We start from the raw sequence: 25,177 nt of genomic DNA, 5'->3' as shown, positions 1-25,177 counted from the left end.
TGAAAAGGCAGTGGAAAGTGGTTGCTTCGTAAATTATATAACAAGCGGTGTGTAAATTGTTCGGTTATGCGATGTGCAGACCATATTCTGGCATAATGCAACAGCCCACGACGCAGCGCGTTTGATGCGATCATTTATAAACACATCCGAGCGCTATTAATCACGCGTTTCAACGGTTCGACGAACGCACTAATTGAACGATTCGATACGTTCCTCGAACCGTATTGATCCTGACCACATCGATACGACCGGTAATAGGGAATTGCATTTGAATTCGACTCTTATTATATCGACCAGAGCCCTTTCAACGTAGCGGATTAGTCGATCGACAGCGATTTGCATAAATGAATGTTTGCTACTTTCCATTAACACACCTATACCCCCCTTCTCTCACTCTATGTCTCTCCACGGAATTCGCATTTGTGATGTTACTGCTCAACCCCACGCGGGAATGTACGTGACAATGCGATCTTAATCTATACTGTTTTTTTTAATTTATTTTACTGACACTGACAGTAAATTTGATTTAACCCTTATTTAGTTATTTACCTATTCTCAAGATATAGTCGAATTGAATGTCGACTTTTAAAATTGATTAGCAATTGCTAATCCCTTAAATATTAAACTACGAATAAACTCTGATTTATAGAATTTTTAACTAACTGATTGGCGATTATTGAATAAGGTGAAATTTTAGCAACCGCTAAAGCTGGTTAATTTGCAAAAGTCTAGTGGACCGTTATATTCAGGAAGGGATCGTTGCAAGCGTTAGTATGCACATCTTGCCTTGTTCCTCCATCACAACAGATAACCAAAGTATACAAGCATCTATTCTGTAGTTTCTGTCAGCAAGCAAACACCCTCCAGCGATCAACAGCAACACATTTAGACTGCACATACTTAGACGTCGTTACAATTTTAAATCAGGAATTGTGGTCTATGTACTTAATAAATTAAATCTTCTGCTGAACATCATGCAAAATCTGACACTTTCAACAATGAAAATAACTGGAATTTTTACTAATTTGCCTGACACACTTTCACTATTATTAGTAGGTCACTAAAACTCTGACTTTTGACTTATCTTACTAATTAACGATCACGGTCCGGGAACAATTCCGACAGATGGCTTGACGATTCACATCGTCTCAATATATTCATAATCAAATTCTTTAATTCGATTGCCGCTACTTGAGAGCATCTTAAAAATGTTTCAAAAGTCATCTTTCAAATCCTTTACGAACTGGTGACTCTGATGTTTTAGGAGTAATCCATGTGGGTGATCACGATATTGTTTAGGAAACAGATAATGATTTAACAAGGGGAAGATACCGAAATAGGGAGATTACATTCATACCATGCTTCTGAATACTAGTCGAGATTATCTACTAGGCAAAGAATAAGTAGCAACATCAACAACAGCATAACTGGGGTGGCTACTATAGCTATGCAGGCGGATAAAGTAAACGTCAAACTAACACTGGTCAGGTAGGTATATAAGAGGAGAGTCCTTCATCGACTGTTTACACTGGAGTTTATAGACTAAGTTAATTACCACAATGCTGCATGGTTCGTGCAGTGAAACAACTTCAACATCAATCACTTAACGTCCGCGTTACGAAAGACTTTGAGCAACAGCCGACAGGCACGCACCTTTTTATACAAAAAAAGTCTATGGATAACAAATTTTATTCAGAGATTTTTGCCTTACTGACAGTAATTACATTATTCAATGGAATTTCTATCTACATTCATCATATTAGATTTCTTCTCGCTTCCAGAAAAGTAATTGGGTTTATTCAGCAAAGGCAGTTTTCGACTATTCATTATTCTTTTTATTTTCTTTTACTAAAAATAGGCTATTGCAGTTTCACGATGCAAATTTTCAATCAATATTCAAAAGAATTATTTAAGGATAATTACAACGATTACATAGCTAATTCATAATGCTATTAGAAAAACTCTTAATAGTCCGCAGAGAGTGAGGGTTTAGGAGATTAACACATTAGACACACCTTCTGAATTTATATTTATCAAATTAACAATTTCCCAGTTAATTCAGAAAGCTATTAGGAAAACTCCTAATAGTCCGCAGAGAGTGAAGGTTAAGGAGATTAACACATTATACACAACTTTCTGAATTTAAAGTTATCAAATTAATGACCGATCTGTCAGTCACGTAGGCCGTTGCGACTGTTTTGACAGGACCGCAACAAAGAATATTTTTGCTCATCTTGATCCTTTCGAATATTCGAGATTCACATCCAAATATATGCACCCAGAAGCTCTTCCCCTGCTGTGAGTTCCTTGAAAGTTTCTAACAAATAAATTAAAGAAAGTGGTTACGGAGAAATTAAAAAAATATATATTTTATTGACATGATTCATTAACTAACTTCCGTTCAAATATCACGTACTACCATTTAAATAATACAAAAATATAACTTAAATATTTTCGTCCCACTATTTCTGCGCCATAATACAATGACGTGAAAGTGTGAAAAATAAAAATTAATTCTGTAAGAAAGAATGGCAAATAAATTAATATAGGAAATAAGAGAATAGATATGAAAGTTTTCAAAGAAATGAGGTCGAATGTAGGTTGTTTATGGGTAAATAGAAAACGAAGGAAAAAAATGTTGGTGGGAGGGGTTCTCGAATGCTCCTTCGGCACGCTCCACAGCTCATTGACCATAATTCAAAGCACAGACAGAGCAGCATCTGGAGCAATGCCATCGAACGATTGCGTCACATAATGGAATTTGACAAGGACATCCTTTATAATAATCAAAGATAATTATTTAATTTTACATCAAAAACCATTACTCTGATGCATCACGAATTTTTATAAAATTTTATTTCACACACATTACTAACATCAATGTCGAACCTATTTCTGAAATACGTATTTGTAACTTTCCCAGGAGAATCGATTATTTTCGAATACTTAATGCTTTAATAAGATAAACTTTAACTACTGAGGGAATTTGTTACTTTCTAAGTCTTGACTGACTTTACTGGGAGCTTTAACGTACTCAATACAAAGTTAAATTTAAACTTTTGAAAGGTCAACATAATTAGTAAATTAATCACTTTAAGAAGGGTTCTATTGTACCGTGCATCAAAAAAAGAGCTACCAATTTCAAGAATCGAGTTCAGGTCCAGTGTAACGCATTTAAAGTTTCAACTTACTGTTTTGTCCAGAAGAGGCACTTGATGTTTCGCGTTTCACGTTCATAGTTAAAATGAAAATGTCATTCCCGTTTGATTGAAAATCTACAGTCATATGAGAACAGATTTAGATAATTACTATTAATTGACAATATTTTAATTTAAAAATTAAATTACTGTTGGAAGACAAAAGTTTGCCAGGTCACAAGATTTAGGTTACGTTGCAGAGTAAATTCTTGCGCGTATAGCAAACCTTAAATAGACACAGACAAAACCTCTGAACCACTCTGAGAATTCCATGAAACTTTAAACAGTCTTGCAAAGGAATGTTGCATCATCGGGTTACTTGATCCCGCAGGACACAGTCGTATTACGTAAAATGAGATCGTAGACAAACTTATGCGAAAAGGAGATAAGAACATATTTACTGATCCAAAATCGGTAGCTAGTGCTAACACCACCAACCACCAATTCAGTTCCTCAAAATTGAGAAATTAATAATTCAGTAACTTGATGCAGTCATTTAATTAATATGGCCTTGTTGTTTATTGTTTAGGAGATTAACACATTATACACAACTTTCGAAATTGCTGTCAGGTAGGAGTAATAGTAGAAAAATGTTAAAAAGGAAAGGGAGATTTAAAATTGAAAAGATAATTTAATTGCCTTATATTACTCCATAACTGAAAGGGAGTTTCCGAAAGGAACGTCTAGAGAAAATAGTAGACAATATCAACCCACTTTCTTTTAGCATATCATAGCCACTCGTGAATGCATAGAATTTTTATATTCTTTGTATTCACAGATTATTCCCGCTGTGGTATAGTGGGTAATAGACGTCGCACTGCCAACACGCCTGCTGTGACTTTTCTGCTTTAGCAAAGATAGCAAATTCAGCAGCTCGTTTCCTACATTCCTTAATCTCCCTCTCACTTTCAACGTCTTACTTTTTCTCTCCTGAATTCTCCGTTCTCAAATAAACGCTGCATTCGTGCACCCTCACATTTCACCTATCAACGGAAATTAAACAATCTTGTGAAAATGAGTTTCAGTAGTGACATCCGTCTTTGTTCCCTCGACCGTACATCACAAGTACCATTGCTTTAAATTTAAGTTTGCTTACGGTTATAGACCAGGAGGTGAATCATCATTATTTTTACATCATTTAGTAAATATTTAGTCACTCTAATACGAATCTATGGAAAATTAGGATTCTAGTGACAATGGGGGTACCATGTCTATATTTATAAATCTTATTGTTGTTATTAGTTGTTTAGGAGATTAACACATTATACACAATTTTTTTTTAAATTTATCAAATTGTACATTTGGAGTGGACACGGCGTGTGATTTTTATTTTTTATATAATATATAATATTTGATTGATTTCAAACTAATTTTGAAGTCACACGATGCAGCCTTTAATTTAAGATGGACTTGTTGTTAATTGTTTAGGAGATTAACACATTATACACAACTTTTTTTTAAATTTATCAAATCAATTTTGTGTATTTTGGAGTAGTAGAAACTTAAAGTCTGAAGGTAGTTCCCAGGAAAATATCAGTCAAGCCAAAAGGTGTGGTTTTTAGTGGGTCGGTCTGAACAAGAGCGGTCATCCTTACATAACATGAGAGTATGGGCTTTCAGGTATCCTGTCTTGAAAGTATTCCTCCAAGGGTTATGCAAATTTTTCAATTTCCTCCTAAAAATAAAAAAATAATATAAATCAATTTTATTACTTTCAGAATTTCTTAAGGCAGCATCCGCAACTGTAATGCGTAGAAAGAACCTTTTTAAAAAATGTTTCTTAATATAACAATTAAATCTTATTATTTTAATAAATATTTCCTATGAAAATAACGTCTTTGTTCCGGTAACACAACTACTTTTTCCAGTAAAAATAACATAAAGTTGTCTTTCTTTAGGTAACGCTATTCTTTTCTTAGTCTATCCAACAAGAATATCATAAGAATTTTTTCTTTTAAATAATTTGCATATTTACTCGTTTCATAATAAAGATTCTAACAAAGACTATTTCTGATAAAAAAAGACACAAATTTTCTTTACTTTTCTTAACGTTTACTTTAAAAGGAAGTAAATTTATTTTCTTTTAGCTGAAGAACCCATGTCGCAAAATTAAGATTCTTACTTCTTTTTTTCATCCAAATTCCTTTTGAAATACAAAATTAAATAAATGAAAATAATGAAATGTGTAAAAATAAATAAATTGTAATTATCATTCTAGATGCTCCTTTACTCAATAATATTGCTCTTTTATTTTTGTTTCAAAATTATTTTTGTATTTAAAGTACTAAACCGAATAAACACAAATAAGTTATTTAACCTGTCAGCAAACATGATTGACATATTTAAAAACAATTTTTGGATTCCCTTCTCGTTGCTCTAAAAGTTTTGATTGACACACATATAAATAGAATTGTTTGATTCCATTCTTGTTTGTTAAGCATTTTTTTATTCTGCTGTTAAACAAACCTCGAACAACATTTTTCAGTATATTTCTTTTGGAAAAAATCGGTTATTCTTTTTGCATATCTCGGAATATATTTACCTTGATTCCACCAGGAAATTCAGTATTCGCTCCGAAAATTCATTTCTCTGTGAAAAAACTTTATACTGTAGATACAGGGTCGTTATACGAGTCGCCATACCATGCGTTTCGTGTCCTTTGGCCAAGATATTTTTTTTTATTGCTTTACGCGAGTTGTCAGACGTTGATTTATGAAATTCTTTTCTATACAAAACTAAAAATGCGACTTGCATCGTAAAAGAGAGATGATAGATCAAAGATTTAGGGCAATGAGATATATATGAAACTTAGAAAAAAAGAAAAACCCGCAATAAGCATTAATCCATTTCCATCAAAAATGTTAAAGTGATTCGAATTGTGAGAAGAAAGAGATTGTGGTTTTTTTTGTTAGAAAAACTTGTATAAGAAGAATTGCATCAATACGAGCGTGAAACTAGTTCTATATTCCATCTTAATAATGAGAATGTAATGGAGAAAAACGCAATCGATTTTCAAGCATTTCTACAAATATCAAACCGTAATTCTCCATCGCGGTATCCATTTCCAGCAACCAATGATATTTGAGCTGACATAGGGTCGACTGAGCTTATTTTCAATCTCTGTTTCGTTTCGCTTCTTGTACCTTTGTGCCAAAGCATATCAACTTCTCGACCAATGGGAGAATTCTCCTTCTCATCCAAAAACGAATTTCTCTCTAAAACCTCGCCTCCTGAGCAATCTCTTCTGCTCTAATTTACACCCTTGTAGCTCTAACCATTTCTCTAAATTTCATTTTCCCTTTGCATTCACATCCAACCGGCTTTCAACGTCCTAGGATGTCTTCTTAAAATTTATTCTGCATTTATAATCCGAAATTCGTTAACTAAACTAATTTGTTAAAGCTTATTTTATTGTATAATATAAATTATTTTATTGATTTCAAAATAATTTTGAAGTCACACGATGCAGTATTTAATTTAAGACGGTCTTGTTGTTAATAGTTTAGGAGATTAACACATTATAGACAATTTTAAGACGGTTTTGTTGTTAATAGTTTAGGAGATTAACACATTAGACACATCTTTCTGAATTTACATTTATCAAATTAATGACCCTTCTGTCATCCAGGTAGGCGTCATATCTCTGCGCTTTCTTCTTGAAAGTGAGTCCTAAGTGAACTACTTAATTACAGATTTTGTTATCCGCGCTCGGTAATTATCTGCGGCCGATAAAGTAGAACACCAATTTATCCACAGTTGTGTTCTGCTCTTGAATTCAAAAGTCAGCTAGCCCTTTAGTACCTGTAACAAAAATAAATTAAAAATCAAATACAAACTCGTAAATTGTTTTCATAAACTGGTTTATTATTTAATACAAAAGGTGTGTAATATAAAACTAACATCGAGCGAAGAATACGATTTGAAGCATTAAATGTCGAAAGATAACAGAGGAAAGGCGAAAATAAGAAAGAGCTGGGAAAGTTGTAAAAAGAGAAGAAAAAGAATGAACGTGTTGAAAAAAAATCTTCTGGTCTTGGAAACCTTTACGAGCCATCAACTTTGCTGCGCAAACACCGTCAAACGCATGCACCATTAAGCTATGAAAAGAGGATGAAAAAATCCTCTATAAGGAAGAATCGCGCCAGAAATGAAAAAAGAAACACAAAAAACAAAAGGGTCGATATGGAGAGGGAAGAATGCAGTTGAATGGGAGGATTTGGTGATTCGAGGACTATTTACTTTTTGTTCCCTTACACATGTCGTATGTTACGTTTCAATGACCATGCTACTTTGAAAGTACTTGAATGCTTCCAAGAACCCTTCAACATTCACCAAAAAACATTCCTCTAACAATAAATGGTTTTCTTCTGCTTACAATTTTGATAAAGTGTTATTTTTTTCTGACATTCAATTACATTCGAGATTCCATCTTATGGTTTTAGAAAATTTACCAGCAGGGGAATTTAAATTTAAAAAGATACCTTTAGAAATGTTTAACTTAACCTGGGTCCATGGATGTAATAAACTTTCCAAGGAATTAGATGTAAAGAAACAAAAAGCGTAAAAGTTTAAGATAAGTAAAAGATCGTAACAAACGTCTCAACTATACCTGAAAGCATTTTAAACACCAGTATTACATTTAGGGCAGTATATTGCCTGAAGCTTTACTCTCGACACATTTGCTGCTCGAATCGTTACAAAGAAACATAAAACGACTTGGCTAACGTGGAAATATTCGATTCCCTTTTATTTCGAAATTATTCCCTCGGAAATAGAATTCTAAATTATTTATTTTCTGTTTGAAATTAAATGATTAATGATTCGAAAATACTGTCCCATAATTACTAAAATCCAGTCTAAAATCTAGGTCATAGATGTTTTATTTTTCATAAATTCAGTTACGTATGAAATTTGTGCATTTATATTAACAGGGAAAAAATTATTTTAATTAACAGTAGTTTCAAGTATCTTAGTTTAAATGAGTAGAAGTTTCTTGATTATTAAAGAACAGTTTTGAGGGTTCGCTCGGCAAGAGTTACTTTACGAGCGACAAAGCGCCCAAGGCAAAGATTTCCGCTTTAGGATGACGCACAAAACCTTAAAGTGACAGTCTGCTTTCCCGAGAAACTAACTGCTGTCAAGTTAAAAAAGTTTACAAAGTACGTTTTCTGAAACGTTATTAAAGGCAGTAACACTTTCAGGACACTTGGTTTACTTTCAAAGATCATAGACTAGAACTCTTTCAGAATAAATTTAAAATATATTTAAACTGTAGAAAATTATGAAAAAACAAGAATTAGAGCGTGCATAATTTATTAGAATAATTATCTCTTTAAAATTTTAATTAAAAATAATTATATCTTTATTAGAGATTCGTTATGTTTAAATCTAATTTTTTTTTAATATCAGTTGCAGATGTATATCAACAATGGTTAAAATTGCTAAAATATTCTATTCAGTGTGCATTTTAATGTTATACAGAATATAATAAGTTAATTTTGCAGTAAATCCAAGATTGCAAGTGCAACGGCTGATTCCGCCTTTCGGCAGTTGTCACGATTTCATTTGCATCTAATCCACTTGAAAGGAACCTAGTTACTCGAGGTTCAGTTAAGAAATTCCACTTCTTAGATTTTACACCAGACGGTACGTCCACTTAGTAATGAATTGACTATGCTTTACTTTACTTTTAAGATTTAGTTCTTAAATAAAATGTTTAGCATTTAGAAAAGAGAAATAAGATAAAAGTATCAATTTCTAAAAAATAAGTTTTTGATAGGAACATTGAAACTGTTTGGCATATAAGAAAAGGCAAAAACTTATGTTATTTTCTTGAAAAAACTTGTCACATTGATTCTCAAAGGGAGACAAGTTTACGTAACTATTATTATCGTGTACATTTTGCATTTACATCGAGCCAATTTCAAAGACGAGAAACAAGTCAGTATACTTGATGCTTTGAGAGCAGTAGAGGAATTTTTGTTTGAATATCGATCCCACGGAGACTGAACTCATACAAAAGACCTTCGTTGCTTTCGTTCTTTTTCTTTGATATGTCAGTTTCGCTCATCCTCTTCTTTTTAGGTGTATATATATACAGCATGCCTTCGCGCGAATGAGAAAAGTACCGCGTTGAGCGCGCGTGCTGAGACAATATCACCAAATTGATTTTTTTACTCTTTGTTCCATCTCCCTATTTTCATCTACTACAGTTGGGATTCCTGAAAAAAGCTTGCTAGGGACCACCATCATCGTTGAACCAAATTCGCAGTAAGTAAAATTAGAAAAAAATGAACTTCTATTCAATTCTTATTATTATTTAATTTTACGTCAACTACAATTAACTACTTTACTTGCAGGGGGATACCGAAGCAGATGGGATTAAAATTAGAAATAATAAACATAAAAAATGTTAACATCGTAATGAAAAATAAAAATCCCACGCTATGACCACTCCAAAATACACCAAATTAATTTGATAAATATAAAAAAATGTGTATAATGTGTTAATCTCCTTAATTGTTAACAACAAGACCATTTTAAATCGAAGACTGCATCGTCGTTCAACCAAATTCGCAGTAAGTAAAATTAGAAAAAATGAACTTCTATTTGGTTCTTATTAGTATTTAATTATACGTCAACTACAATCAACTACTTTACTTGTAGGGGATACCAAAGCACGTGGGACAAAAAGAAGGAAATAATAAATATAAAAAATGTTAGAATTGTAATAAAAAAAATCCCACGCCGTGTCCACTCCAAAATACACCAAATTAATTTGATAAATATAAAAAAATGTGTATAATGTGTTAATCTCCTAAACTATTAACAACAAGGCCATCATAAATTAAAAACTGCACCGTGTGACTTCAAAATTAGTTTGAAAAATAATCAGTAAATAAAAACATTTTTCGATGGATTGTTTTAGATTTCACTAATACGCAAACACAGAGATAGAACTGAATGAATACTTATGAATAATTGACCCTATAAATTGTTGTCTCTTCCAGACTTTGTTCAAGCCATTGATCCGTATGTCGGATACTGAGAAGCTCTGTAGGCAAGAAGGGGAAACATAGCTCCATTGTTCTAAATACATCTTGAGATATCGAGAGAATATTCCATGGAAATCTCTTCTTGACTAAACCACATGGTAAGTTGAAAGGGCTACATTTTCGGTAACCGGATGATTCAAAAAAAAATTTTCCTATTCATTTCCTAAATCCATTTAATAATACCAAATCTTTCTGTTATGTTAGTTTTGTTGATAAAAAAGGGGGAAAAATTTTTCATGACTAGTTTGTCATTTAGTTTTTACCAAACCACAAACCCTGTAATATTAACTCCTTTTGTTTGCCACACCCCAGAGACTGAGCTTTACGTCTGAATTGTTTAACGTACGCACTGCTCTTTGACTAACCACTAGAACTGAACTTTGTGCTTGATCTACGAATACCCAGGATAACAGCATCGGGACAATCTGAATAAATAAAATTCTTGTAGCTTACTTTCAAATTCGTTCACTTTATACAAATTGTATTCATTTACATTTAGACATTTAAAAAAGAAGTGAATTTTAACTTCTTTAACAGTGGTAGAATAGTTTTAAAAATAAAATTCAATTACTAGATATATGATGGGGGAAAAATTTCAAACGCTTTTGAGAACGTATAAGGTTATAGGAAATCTATGAAAATATAATAGTCGGATAAAGTGCATTGCGAACAAGTTTTTAACTATAGTGCTGGAGATGCTTGTTCTTTTTATCATAAAATCCTAGTACTATATATTTATACATTAATGGGAGACATCGTTATGTAGTTACGTAATTTTTTTCTCATAAAAAGATTCTTTTGCTTTCTTTCCGTTCCGCTCTCATCTACGAAGATGATTTAGTAAGGCGAAGCAGCTTTAATTTAACGCGTCACTAGATATATCGACCATTTTGTTTGTCGCTCGCCCTTGTTATCATACCGCCTTATCTGACAAACAGGAACCCAATTCCGAAATTCTATCTCTAAATTAAATAATATTATTAATCATTTGAAAAAAAGGGGAACAATGTAAAAAGATTGGAATTCTTTCCTGAATGTTGTATTTATCAACATGTACTGGATCCATTTCCACTAAATCTAATATTCATCTGAAGATTTATTTTTAGATGAACTAAGTACTATTAAAAACTAACAGAGTTCATTCAAAGGGAGTAATAAAATAAAGTGGATGCGTGGGCGTATCTTTGGAGCCACATACAGACACACGAAAACAGGGGAGAAAAAAATTATAATTAATCTTGATAAATAATTATTCTGAATAGTGTTAAGTAAAAATGATGAATGTTTATCCATCATCCAAATGCTGAAAACGTGTACAAAAGTCGAAAAAGTAATTAAATTTTTCTGACTGACGTAAGTCTTTCGAGGTCGTTGAATAAGAATCTGACAAAAACATTTAGGGTACCCGATAAAAATTCGATTTATGTGTTGCTCAATTAGGAAAAGAATAATGATATCTGAATGTCAGTAGTTAGGCTATGTTCTCCTTTAACTCCTTTTTCTTATGCAGAACAAAATTTTTATGGGATTCAACAGCGTCTAAGGAAGTAAAGTTTGCAAGGTTTTCAGGTCAGCGCCGGAGGAAATGAGAAAGATTCTTGCAAGGACAAGAAAAAATAGACCATGAATATCAACAAAAGTCTAGGACCAGGAAACAAAAACCCTAGGATCGTCACTTACAAAGTTTAAAGCCTAACGGTAGTTCCGTTAAAATGAGGAATGTTCAAGCAAAAGGGGATGTTCATCGATTTTAGTATAAATCCACAATCTCCTATAACAAAAAAAATGTCTAGTTAGTTTCTTTCAATTTTTTATTATTATTCAGCAAAGAATTGCATACATAAAATGCACGCATGGTTTTGAATACTTTATCATTTATTTTAAATTGAAAAAGCTTCCCAATGCTGTAAGTGAGCAAAAGCAATAACGTAATGGAAGACTCAGATGACCCACATTTCTGTGGACTGTTGGTAAATGATATCGCACACTGGCTTGTGTGCCAACTTGATCGACGAAATCCTCTATTGTTAAGTACACCTTGCACACAAATAAATCCAAAAAAGAAATATATATATATATATATTGTTCCCCTAGCAGTTCAACTACTTTTCTCTTTGCTTTTCGTTCTCTATAAAATGATGTACACGTTATGAACTCTTGCACCTCAAATTCTATGATTTCAAATTCCTAGCACATTTTTGAAATATAATGAAAATTATTTTTATTTCACACACATAACTTTTTCTCGTACAGAAAATTGAAACATTCTTGAAATATTCGTTCTGGGAATTTTATATTTATTTCTCAAATGTTGGTGATCAGCTTTAATTTTTTTAATTTACAAATTTATTGTAAGTACCAAATTACTAGACTGTAAATAATGTATTGGATTTTTTTTTCACTAAAAATAAGTATCCTGTATGAACATGAAGAAGAAAATAATCTCCTTAGTAAAGCAGATGCATTAGAAAAATTAAAAAATTAAAAATTCCACGCCGTGTCCACTCCAAAATACACAAAATTAAATTGTGTATTTAAAAAAAATTTTAAAAAAAGTTGTGTATAATGTGTTAATCTCCTAAACTATTAACAACAAGGACATATTCTTAAATTAAAGACTGCATCATCGTTGATCTAAATTCACAGTAAGTATAATTAGAAAAAAATAAACTACTATCTTTGTCATCTTTATCATTTTTATCATCCTCATTCTTAAAAAGTTTGTTTGAAAATTCTTATTTTGGAATTTTAGGGTACCTTAATTTTAAGACACGATATAAATTTATAAAATTGCAGAATTTATAATGTCGGAAGTTAAAAATATATATGAAAAGATGAATATATAAAGGGCATGAAAAAAAAGGCAGAAATAGTATGAAATATAACTCAGAAAGAAAATAAAAAAAACTGAAAAAGGATTCACTGGATAAAAAGAAAAATGAGGTTATAGAAAGATAAGTGAGAGAAAAAAGAAAGAAAACAGTGAAGAAGAAATAGAGCCAAGTAGAAGAAACGAGGGTAAAAAAATGTCAAAGAAAAATATGGAAATCCTCGATTTAAAGGATCAAAACGATATAAACTGCAGTAAAGGAAAAGATACTTAAAAGTGTATTTATAATTCTCACGCGGATATAAATATTTATATTTTTTTTAGTTATAAATATTTTTACAACAAAAAATTAAATTAAATGAGGATAAAAATTTTGTAGATATTTAAATTGATGATAAGAAACAATTTTGTTTGCACTAAAAACGTTATGTCTAGTCGCGGTTGATGAGAGAACGGAAAATGGATGCCTGAGTATTATATTTCTTCAAAGTAGCGACGCAAAGACGACAGTTATGTATCCGGGAAAACGTGTATGTTATGAAAAAGTGGTCCCAGTGCTCTACAAGTTACTCTATATAGAGATCACTTTACTTAATTTGGAAGCATCTTCTTCCACTCTTGCAGGTGGAGAGGCACTTATGTTAAAATGTAAATTCTACAGAAATTGCTACTTTATATTAAAAACTATTATAATTTAATTTACTTTAAAGAATAAAAGTGGATTTTCACGAATCATGAAATGTTTAATACTTCAAATATACATCGTTAATTTGCAGCATTGTAAATATTTTTCTGCGATAAATAATAATTTTGAAAAATGTGGTTTCAAAATATAATGGTGCCATGAAAAATATACTTTAAAACTATATACCAGCAATTACTATTAATTGGGGAATAATAATGAAACTTATTTAATACCCTTCTAGATTTGGTCATAAAAATATATTTATAGTCCTAATTTACTACCGGGAAAGTATTATTTTGTGTGCAGATAAAAAAAGGTAAAGAAGATTACGTAACAACGTCTTTTGATTTTATAGCTTAATCACCTTATTTGTTGTGATATAAATTACAGGATTTTTTATATTCTTTCTTTTATTACATCTTTCAAACTTGAAATTTTTGACATAAAACCAATTTTTGATCGACATTTATGGAAGTTACTTTCTGAGATTGATGGGAATTTATTTTTAGTAACGAAACAAAAAGTAATTAAATTAATACAAATCAACGGTTCAAAGTATATTGAACTTTAAAATTATCTAATAAACAAAAGTTTGAAAGTGTTTCTATGGCACCATCTATCGTAGAGGGAATTAAACCGTAACCCACAGCATCTACTTTATCTGTTTCGTTTAGAACATCAGTTCGATCTTATAATTCCTTTAATTAACCATGACGAGGGATCAAATACTGAAAAAAAAAAAAATTTCCGAACGCATTGACTCTTGTAAAGCGAAAGAGAGAAAAAGGTGATGTTGCAAAAATTGATAAATTTAAAATTAGATAGTTTTAATAAAAAAAATCTGCGAAGCACTCAAAGGATGCTCTTTGACAACCCTTGAAATATAATTAATTCAATTTATGTGCAGAATGGAAAGGGTAACTTGATCTTGAATTTGTAGACGTGCTCTCAAAGTAAGTGCTTCTAATGTCAGATTGAATAAGAGGAACTGATGAAGGGTAATGCCCTTGGTCACTATCAAGTACTTGCACTCAATCTCGGAAATTGTAAAGTTACATCGCAAATCTTTTTGCTACAAAAGGGCTTAGATATACTAAAAATTATCCTGCATATTCAACTCAAAACGAAAATGTCTTGCTAGTTGAATAGAAAAAAGAATTTCCAGTACTTTCTTAGTTTAATGAAACCAATTGCATAATATTGTGAGGAAACAAAATTGAATGCAGTGATGCTCTCTTGTTTTTGGTGAGCCATGTGAAATTATTGCGACGTCTCTTTACGACACAATGACTAGAAAATTCAACGCTCGCGTCTTTTCTAAAGACAGGAAAATTTATCAGTGGGTACTTTACAACTTGACCGAAAGTAAGAGTAATGCCACCGACTCATGCTCTAAGGAAGAACCATTTAAGTCAAAAGCTTCTTTGCACAGTGTTCTTCACAAAAGCTCTTTCATTAATCAGGAATTAAATAAATTTTTTTTCTACGCTTTGGAACCACTTCTCTTCTTCAACAATTTCGACAATGACAGTTTTAAACGTTTTAAACACAAAAACCGAATTAATAGATTTAGAAAGAAAATTGCAAAATAAAATGATGGGGAAGATAATTTTTTACTTGCTGAACCCCAAGGAAATTATCAACTGTGACCCCACTGATCAACAATCGTCAAATCATCACTATCATCCTGACGAATTCAAGGTTATGAAAGGTTTCGATCCAGGATTGAAGTTCGCATTCGGTGGTGTTGAGAGAACACAGGCCCTCAATCCAGTTAAATATTACAATGACTTTTTATTAAGACAATTTGTTAATAATATTATTAAACATTTACTGCTTATCAGAATTAGTATAATTATCAAATCACAATTTGTTTAAATCACTTTGAGAAATATTATGATGTCTGATCCTATTCTCCAGATCAATAGCGTCTTTACCTGTAAAAATTCTCTTATGCTCTGTATCAATTGAAATATCACCAGAATCACCAGCTTCTTGGAATGCAAGATCAGACAAATTTGAACTTAGAGAATTCTCCCTAGAAACGTTAAGTAATATTGATTGCAAATAATCCAGTAGGATAATTAGTTAAACATTAGTTTTCTTTTTGGAATCATAAAAACTTTGGTAAATGATTAATTCTACATAAAAGTGGATTTGACAGTTACCTGTAAGGCGCAATGATGAGAATCTTCTTATCTCGAGGTACTGGATCCTTAATTATAGACCCTGGTTTTGGAGTGGTAAACTCTTTTTTAATATGTTTTTTTACACAATGTTTCCCTACGACTTTATCTTTGGCAATCCAGTTGTGAAGCAGATGCCTATAGTCATCGTTGTCGGTGTTTCGTTTTTCAGGCTTAAAGGCTTTGAAGGAATTCCCATGTGACTGGAGATATTGCATTAGACTAACATCCACGAACCGATCGATAAATCTGTGTTGTTCCTCAGGAGCTAGTAGGTGATTTTTTGGGGAAATTTCGATTTCTCTTCTAGACTTACAAGTTTTTTTGCAGGGCCTAGTTCCTATGCAGTCCTTCTTCTGTTTTGGCGTTTTACCACCGCAGTCTTTTAATTCCGTTACGACGTCATCTTCTCCAGGATGGGCTCCCGGTTTCACACACTGCACTTTTCGACGACGAAAACCCTTTTTTTTGTTACAAGCATTGCATGCACTCCACTGACTGACTCTCCATCTAATTTTATTTCAATTAACGGATTGTGAAAGAGGAAAACATTCCAAAACTTAGGGGACTTACTTCGAAGGGCAGGGCTGCTCATTGCATATTTGAGTTTTTGTCTCTGGACGTGGGACGCTGGAACAAAAATTGTTGGACACTTTTCCACCTATTTCCTCCAGACAAGTTGCTTCTGATTTCTGCAAATGGTCAAAAGGTTTGTCCATTTTATTAATTAGTGATTACGAACCGAAGATATAAAATATTTTCGTACCTTTGTACCTCCTCCACATTTCGCACTACATTCTGACCACTCCAAAAATTCCCACGCATAATTAGATATCTGTTCGGTTTTTCCAGATTTAACATAATAGTCATAATGAACTCCCGGATTGGTTTTTCCAAAAAAGGCATACTAGAATATAAACTAGTATAAATTATTACAATAGTTTCATTAGAATAAATGTAAAAACTTGAAGAATACCTGTAATTGTATATCCTCACTAATTGGTCCCTTTATTACCAGATCTTCTTGATCAGTTTCAGGATGTGTGTAAATAATAATGGAACCAGCACAGGGATAATCTCCATTAAGTTGCTCCTCACTAATTATTTTTATCCAAAAGTAAAACAGTTAATTTTCTAACCTTCATGACAACGAATTTATAATTATTTTCCAAAGTACTTTAACACGTACAAACCACTATTTAGACAATATTTGTTTTCATTTTCAAGTTTAACAGCCAACATGTTTTCATTTGGTTTTCTCTCGAACATGTGAATGTTCGTACTTCCTTTTGGCACTGTTACTACTTTCTGATAATCTACGGACATATGTTAACAATATCTTTGTACAATGGGAAATATAGTACATGGGGAATATAGAATTGAAAAGAATTTAAATACTTTTTAGTTTTTCGGCAGTAAAATCTCCTTGTTCGTGTTTGCAACTAACACCGGTACCCTTGCAAATTCCACAAGTATCTTCAATTGCATCTGAATCTATTTTCCAGTCACATCCAACGTTCTGCATCAAGCATACAACAAGTTAAAGATAAATAAATTCTTAAATAGATAAATAAATTTTTGAATCAATCAAAAAGTTAATTTATCATCAAAAGTTAATTCGATGATAAAAGTTTATTACTCTGCAAACTCCGGATATACACATATTGTTAGTTCCAGCTTTACAGGAAGTTCCGTCTTTCACCACTCGAGCAAGCTCCATATAGACTTTCTTTTCATTTATACATTTCAGTGAACACAAATTTGACTTATCTTTTGTGTAAGGTGTCCACGTATGTAATCCGTCATCCTTAACTTTCTTCTTGTTAAATTCACTACATTGAACAGCACGAAAAGCAGGAGCTGAGGGATCACAAGGCTGAAATAAATATTTATCAGTTCAACATGAGAGGAACAAAAACAATTCACATCCGAAATTACAAATTAGTCTTTGGAAATTGTATTTCGAAAAGATAAAATACCAAACCTTGATATTGCAAATTTCGAATTTCTTTCTCTCCCCAATGCAAAATCTACCACCATTCGATGGAGCCGGTTTATCACATTCTCTTTCCACAGTTTTGACGCCCCCACCGCATGTTCTAGAGCATTCGCTCATCGGTCCCCACTCACCCCAACCGCCATTCACTGCTGACGGACGAGAACCAATGTCCACACATTGCTTATGAATGCACCACTGAATAAAGTCGAAATTAAAAACGTATAACAATATGACAATATTTCATATGCAGTCATTCAATTAAATACACATTGTGCATGCCACGAAGCAGAAAAAAAATTCTGTATAAAATTTTTCTCTCGTTTTATTTCATATGAAAGTGTGACACTATTTTTTTCCACAAACCTTATTTGTACCACAATTAGAACCCTCTGCTGGTGGAGAATCATTTGTTAGGCATTGATCTCCTTCTTGACACCAAAGAGACGCACAGTCACCTTTTTTATCACACGCCTTCGAATTGTTCAATAGTAAATTACATTGATAGTCCAGTCCGTACATTGCTCCAGGCAGCATATTTGGGTACTTGAAATTATCCGGAGGACTTTTTGGATCATCTGTTAGGCAATCTCCCAAACCGGTACTGTCAAATATTTATAAATTGATTATTTTTTGATTTGAGTAAATTGATTACTTTTTGAAAAAGTGGATGAAAAAGGCAAAAGGAATTAATGAATGCAAGTGGAAAATAGTTTACTCCATTAAAGTGGTTATAAATTTTCTGCTGCATGTGGACCATCTTAAAGTGTAACTGAAGACAATAGGCGACATGACAAAGTAACTTTCATCCTTGTCTTGAGAGGGACAGCCGCTGATTTCTTCAGTGTCATGGGCAGAACCTAAACTGCAGAGATAAAATTTGTCTTTGATAAAGTTTTCAATTAGGAATTGCAATTCAATTAGGAATTACAATTCAATTCAAAATTACAATTCAATTATAAATTGCAACTGAATTCGGAATTACAATTAAATTAAGGAATTACAATTAAATTTTTAATTTTAATTTAATTACGAATTACAATGCAATTAAGGAATTACAATTGAATTCTTAATTACAATTCAATTAGGCATTGCAATTCAATTCGGAATTAAAATTCAGTTAGGAATTGCAATTTAATTCGAAATTACAATTCAATTAGAAATTACAATTCATTGAAGGAATTACAATTGAATTCATAATTACAATTAAATTAGGAATTACAATTGAATTCTTCATTACAATTCAATTAAAGAATTACAATTGAATTCTTAATTATAATTGAATAAGGAATTACGATTCAATTAGGAATTACAATTCAATTAAAGAATTACAATTTCATTCTTAATTACAATTCAATTAGGAATTACAATTCAATTTATAAACTACAATTGAGTTCTTAATTACAATTCAAATAGAAATTACAATTGAATTCTTAATTACAATTCAATTCAGAATTACAATTAAGGAATTACAATTGAATTCTTAAATTCAATTTAATTACGAATTACAATGCAAATTAAGGAATTACAATAGAATTCTTAATTACAATTCAATTAGGATATACAATTGAAATCTTAATTACATTTAAATTCTTAATTACAATTAAATTAAGGAATTACAATTAAATTCTTAATTACAATGCAATTAAGGAATTACAATTGAATTCTTAATTACAATTCAATTCAGAATTACAATTGAATTCTTAATTTCAATTTAATTACGAATTACAATGCAATTAAGGAATTACAATTGAATTCATAATTACAATTCAATTAGGAATTACAATTGAATTCTTAATTATAATTCAATTACGAATCGGAATTACGATTCAATTAAGAAATTACAATTGAATTCTTAATTACAATTCAATTAGGATTCGGAATTACAATTCAAAAAAGGCATTATAATTCAATTAAGAATTACAATTTAATTAAGGAATTGCATTTTAATTAAGGAATTGCATTTCAATTAAGGAATTACAATTTAATTTAGGAATTACAATTGAATTCTTAATTACAATTCAATTAGGGATTGCAATTCTATTCAAAATTACAATTCAATTCGGAATTATAATTCAATTAGAAATTACAATTCTATTAATGAATTACAATTGAAATCTTAATTACAATTTAATTAGGAATTATAAATTTAATTAAGGATTTACAATTGAATTCTTAATTACAATTTAATTAAAGAATTACAATTGAATTCATAATTTCAATTCAATTAAGAATTATAATTCAAATAAGGAATTACAATTAAATTCTTAATTAGAATGCAATTAAGGAATTACAATTGAATTCTTGATTACAGTTCAATTAAGTATTGCAATTTAATTAAGGAATTACAATTAAATTCTTAATTACAATTCAATTAGGATATACAATTGAAATCTTAATTACATTTGAATTTTTAATTACAATTAAATTCTTAATTAGAATGCAATTAAGGAATTACAATTGAATTCTTGATTACAGTTCAATTAAGTATTGCAATTTAATTAAGGAATTACAATTAAATTCTTAATTACAATTCAATTAGGATATACAATTGAAATCTTAATTACATTTGAATTCTTAATTACAATTAAATTCTTAATTACAATGCAATTTAGAAATTACAATTGAATTCTTAATTTCAATTTAATTACGAATTACAATGCAATTAAGAAATTACAATAGAATTCTTTAATACAATTCAATTAGGAATTGCAATTCAATTCGGAATTACAATTCAATTAGGAATCGCAATTCAATTCGAAATTACAATTAAATTAGCAATAACAATTTAAGTAAGAAATTGCAATTGAATTAGCAATTACAATTCAATTAAGGAACTACAATTAAATTAGCAATTACTATTTAATTAAGAAATTACAAATCAATTATGAATCGTAATTATAATTCAATTAAGGAATTACAATTGAATTCTTAATTTCAATTCAATTAAGAATTATAATTCAATTAAGGATCTACAATTAAATTCTTAATTACAATGCAATTAAGGAATTACAATTTAATTAAGGAATTGGAATTAAATTCTTAATTACAATTAAGGAATTACACTTGAATTCTTAATTTCCATTTAATTGCGAATTACTATTCAATTAAGGAATTACAATTGAATTAGCAATTACTATTCAATTAAGGAGTTACAATTGAATTCTTAATTACGATTCAATTAGGAATTACAATTCAGTTAAGAAATTACAATTCAGTTAAGAAATTACAATTTAATTCTTAATTACTATTTAATTAAGGAATTACAATTAAATTCTTAATTACAATTCAATTAAGGAAATACAATTGAATTCTTAGTTACAATTAAATTAAGGAATTACAATTATATTCTTAATTACAATTCAATTAAGGAATTACAATTGAATTTTAATTACGAATCAATTAGGAATTGGAATTATAATTCAATTAAGGAATTACAATTGAATTCCTTATTACAATTCAATTAGGAATTACAATTTAGTTAAGGAATTACAATTCAATTCTTAGTTACAAGTACATTAAGGAATTTCAATTTAATTCTTAATTACTATTTAATTAAGGAATTACAATTGAATTCTTAATTTCAATTCAAATCGGAATTACAATCCTATTAAGGAATTACAATTCAATTCTTAATTACTATTCAAGGAAGGAGTTACAATTGAATTCTTAATTACAATTCAATTAAGGAATTACAATTGAATTTTAACTACAAGTCAATTAGGAATCGGAATTACAATCCTATTAAGGAATTACAATTCAATTCTTAATTACTATTCAAGTAAGGAGTTACAATTGAATTCTTAATTACAATTCAATTAGGAATTACAATTCAGTTAAGGAATTACAATTTAATTCTTAATTACTATTTAATTAAGGAATTACAATTAAATTCTCAATTACTATTTAATTAAGGAATTACAATTGAATTCTTAGTTACAATTAAATTAAGGAATAACAATTACATTCTTAATTAAAATTCAATTGTAATTCCTTAATTAAATTTTAATTAAGAATTCAATTGTAATTCCTTAATTTAATTGTAACTAAGAATTGAATTGTAATTCCTAATTGAATTGTAATTAGGAATCGGAATTAGAATTCAATTAAGGAATTTTAATTAAATTCTTAATTACAATGCAATTAAAGAATTACAATTGAATTCTTAATTAGAATTTAATTCAGAATTACAATTAAGGAATTACAATTAAATTTTTAATTTTAACTTAATTACGAATTAAAATGCAATTAAGGAATTACAATTGAATTCTTAACTACAATTTAATTAGGAATTGCAATTCAATTCGGAATTACAATTTAATTAGGAATTGCAATTCAATTCGAAATTACAATTCAATTAGGAATTACAATTCAATCAAGGAATTACATTTCAATTAGCAATTACAATTCAATTAAGGAATTACAATTGAATTATCAATTAAAATTCAATTAAGGAATTACAATTGTATTCTTAATTACAATTTAATTATAAATTACAATTTATTTAAGGAATAACAATTGAATTTTTAATTACAATTCAATTAGGAATTGCAAAATATTTCTACTATTAAAGCGGCCTTTACTTGTGTCCAACTTCATGGGTGATTACAACTCCTAGCAGAAGTCCACTATCTTCATTAATACAGGCTGCTTTTGCTCTGTCACAAACTGCCGAAACGTAAGCTAAACCCATCAAGCCACAATCGTCCACCTCGTCACAAATGTCATATCTGGAAAGAGAACCATTTCGGTACCACGAAAAGCACTTGATTTGAGTGTTTTCTTGAAATAATTAATTCAATTCAAGGCAGTACTAATATTTATATCACTTAGGAAACCTTGTAATCAGAATAGCAAGATCATGATGATTTGGATGAGTATGGGACTCAGGGTTCATCTTCATCGCCCATTTGGCAAAACTTGCCAGAGTCACATCAGCATTCGTACTAATTGTTAAATCTATCTGAAAAGTTGCAGGTTTTTAATGAAATCATCAAATCGAAATTTACCTAAGTGAATATTTCCTTGTAGGTCAACCCCTTACATTTCCGGATATATCGGAAATATTCAAACTAATGTTAGAGAATAGGAGCAAACTCACTTCCTCTTTTTCTTGCTCTAAATAGACCATCCGCACAACAACAAAGTCAATTTGATTTCCAACGGAACTGTCGTGATAAAAATCTGACACCATATTCGATATTGTCAGTAGATACTGTTGATAATCCGTTCCCTTGTGGAAATCCAAAAATTTCTTATCGGCTATGATTGCCGCTTCAATGTATCGATGAACACTATGAATTCCTCCTGCTGTCTTGTCACTTCGTTTAGTTTCGTTATGACCTATCGTCTGCGATGATAATTCCCGTTCTCTTCTCTCCAATTGTTCAACCCAAGCAGCTTCCCAATTGTCTAAAAAATTTCTCCAATTAATTCCCTCTTTTTGGTGATGTAAAAACAACTAACCATTAGTTCCACAGAATTTCTCATCATTTTCGTGGGGAGCACTTCTTTTATAAGCTACATGCACATGTTGTCCATCAGTTTCAGGATTCGCCTGATGCAAAGGTTCGATGAAATAACGTCCTTGATTGGTATGCACATACCCGACCTGCAACGGATTTACAATCACAGTTGTGATTATTGTTTGATTGAAAATTTTAAGTATTAAAATTCAAGATGTAATAATATTCCGGAAAAGAAATTAAAATTAATTAATTTGACTGATTCCTTCGAATCAAAGAACAGAAATGTTTCATTCTAAAGCTTATCAAGTTTCTTGTTATGCTTCCCTTGAGTACATGCAAATTAATAAATTCATTTGCACATAGATCGACGGGATGTTGCACTGTCGCCAATTCAGCGACGTTTCTCTATCATAAATTCAGGATTAAAACGCAATTGGAAACTAGCAACAAAACGCAGATCTCGAATTTCTAGCTGTCTGGGTTGCTTGAGTTGTAAAATTATTCCGACATTAAAAGCTCTCTGCCAATAACAAGAGTGTTGCTTTCGTAACAACAATTTGAATTTCAAATCCTAACAAGGCGTAAGCTTGTAATTTAAGTTTCTGAATTGAAAATTGAACTGTTTTTAAAAATCGGCAAAAGTAGAAAATAGATATATGTGGAATTGAGTAATTATATACTAACAACACCGTCGCAGAGGGATAAGGCTGCTCTCGAAGACTTTTGTCCCCTGACGGTACCCCTGTAATGGCATTGATGATCAGACACCCTCTTAAATTGAAGACCTTTGTTCAAATCGGTACTGATCCCTTTTCCCCTGATTTCAATCACCATTTCAGGAGAGATAAAATCGTGGAATGGTGTTAACTCAACATGGTGCTCAATTCCATTAAACGGAAGAACCAAATGCAATTTGTCCTCATTGTCATCGTTGATTGATCTTTTTCGTCTTGCGTCAACTTCACGACGATCGTAATATCCAGGGAGAAAGTATGTTTCCAAATTTCCGTCATGAAATACACGACGTGGCACCAATAAGTGTGGGTCCTTTATGTCCCTCGTGAACCTGCCTTGAATAAATAAATAAATTCAATTTTCATAGTCGAAAAAAGTAACCAAAAAAAATTGTGATGGGTCATTATTTTAGTTCAGACTAATTTGGAATCAAAAAGGTTATTTTCTTTTTGGAAGGGGGAAATATTTATCGCAGCAGTTTGAAGGGAGAAAAATGAAAAAGCAAGTGACGCATGGGTAGAGGAGGAAGGAATGAAACAGAGCATTCAATGTGAATATCGATTCCGACACGGAGCCTCAGGGTTAGGAGTGACAAACCGAATTCAGGGAAGGCGAGATTGATGGCACCAGCAAAATGAGATCGAACTTACCTACCATGGTAAATACTCCCCGGGCTCTTGGTATATTTGTCCAGGATTTTCCCACTGGCGTTAAGCTTATTCGTTGAAATATCACAGAGTATTAAAAAAAATGTCACCAGAAGCATTTTCGTTATTCAAACTTTACTTCAACTTTCCAAATATCAACAACAACTCACGTTAATGACATGTCAATAACAAGTCAAACAAAGCACTCGAGGGGAATCTTTTTCAAGCGTCCTTCAGTTTACTTCATATTCTCCACATCGAAATTATTTTGTTAGCAACCAGTAAATACCCTTTACAATCTAAATTCGTGCGCGGCTAATTCCTTCCTTACTTTTAAAATTAAAATTTCTTTTTAATTAATTCAAATTTAATTGAATT

At 30.9% G+C, this 25,177-nt stretch overlaps 1 protein-coding gene across 1 annotated transcript; it reads right to left on the bottom strand.

Annotated features, from left to right (window-relative positions):
• Positions 1–15,630: 15,630 nt before the first annotated feature.
• Positions 15,631–24,926, bottom strand: LOC122500761 (A disintegrin and metalloproteinase with thrombospondin motifs 12-like). The gene is made up of 17 exons (XM_043609848.1): positions 24,803–24,926; positions 24,102–24,487; positions 23,416–23,560; positions 23,051–23,361; positions 22,788–22,912; positions 22,533–22,679; positions 18,668–18,814; positions 18,316–18,553; positions 17,938–18,147; positions 17,593–17,829; positions 17,352–17,472; positions 17,143–17,269; positions 16,930–17,050; positions 16,720–16,860; positions 16,527–16,645; positions 15,936–16,463; positions 15,631–15,805 (listed from the first exon to the last, which is right to left on the bottom strand). Exons 1-17 carry the CDS (start codon positions 24,807–24,809, stop codon positions 15,631–15,633), a joined length of 3,285 nt encoding a protein of 1,094 aa, XP_043465783.1. The 5' UTR covers positions 24,810–24,926.
• Positions 24,927–25,177: the final 251 nt, after the last annotated feature.

The sequence above is a fragment of the Leptopilina heterotoma genome, unplaced genomic scaffold, assembly GCF_015476425.1.
Source record: "Leptopilina heterotoma isolate Lh14 unplaced genomic scaffold, ASM1547642v1 Lhet_191, whole genome shotgun sequence".
NCBI lineage: Eukaryota > Metazoa > Arthropoda > Insecta > Hymenoptera > Figitidae > Leptopilina > Leptopilina heterotoma.
The sequence above is the reverse complement of the archived record's forward strand: the minus strand, read 5'-3'. Positions and strand labels throughout refer to the sequence as shown.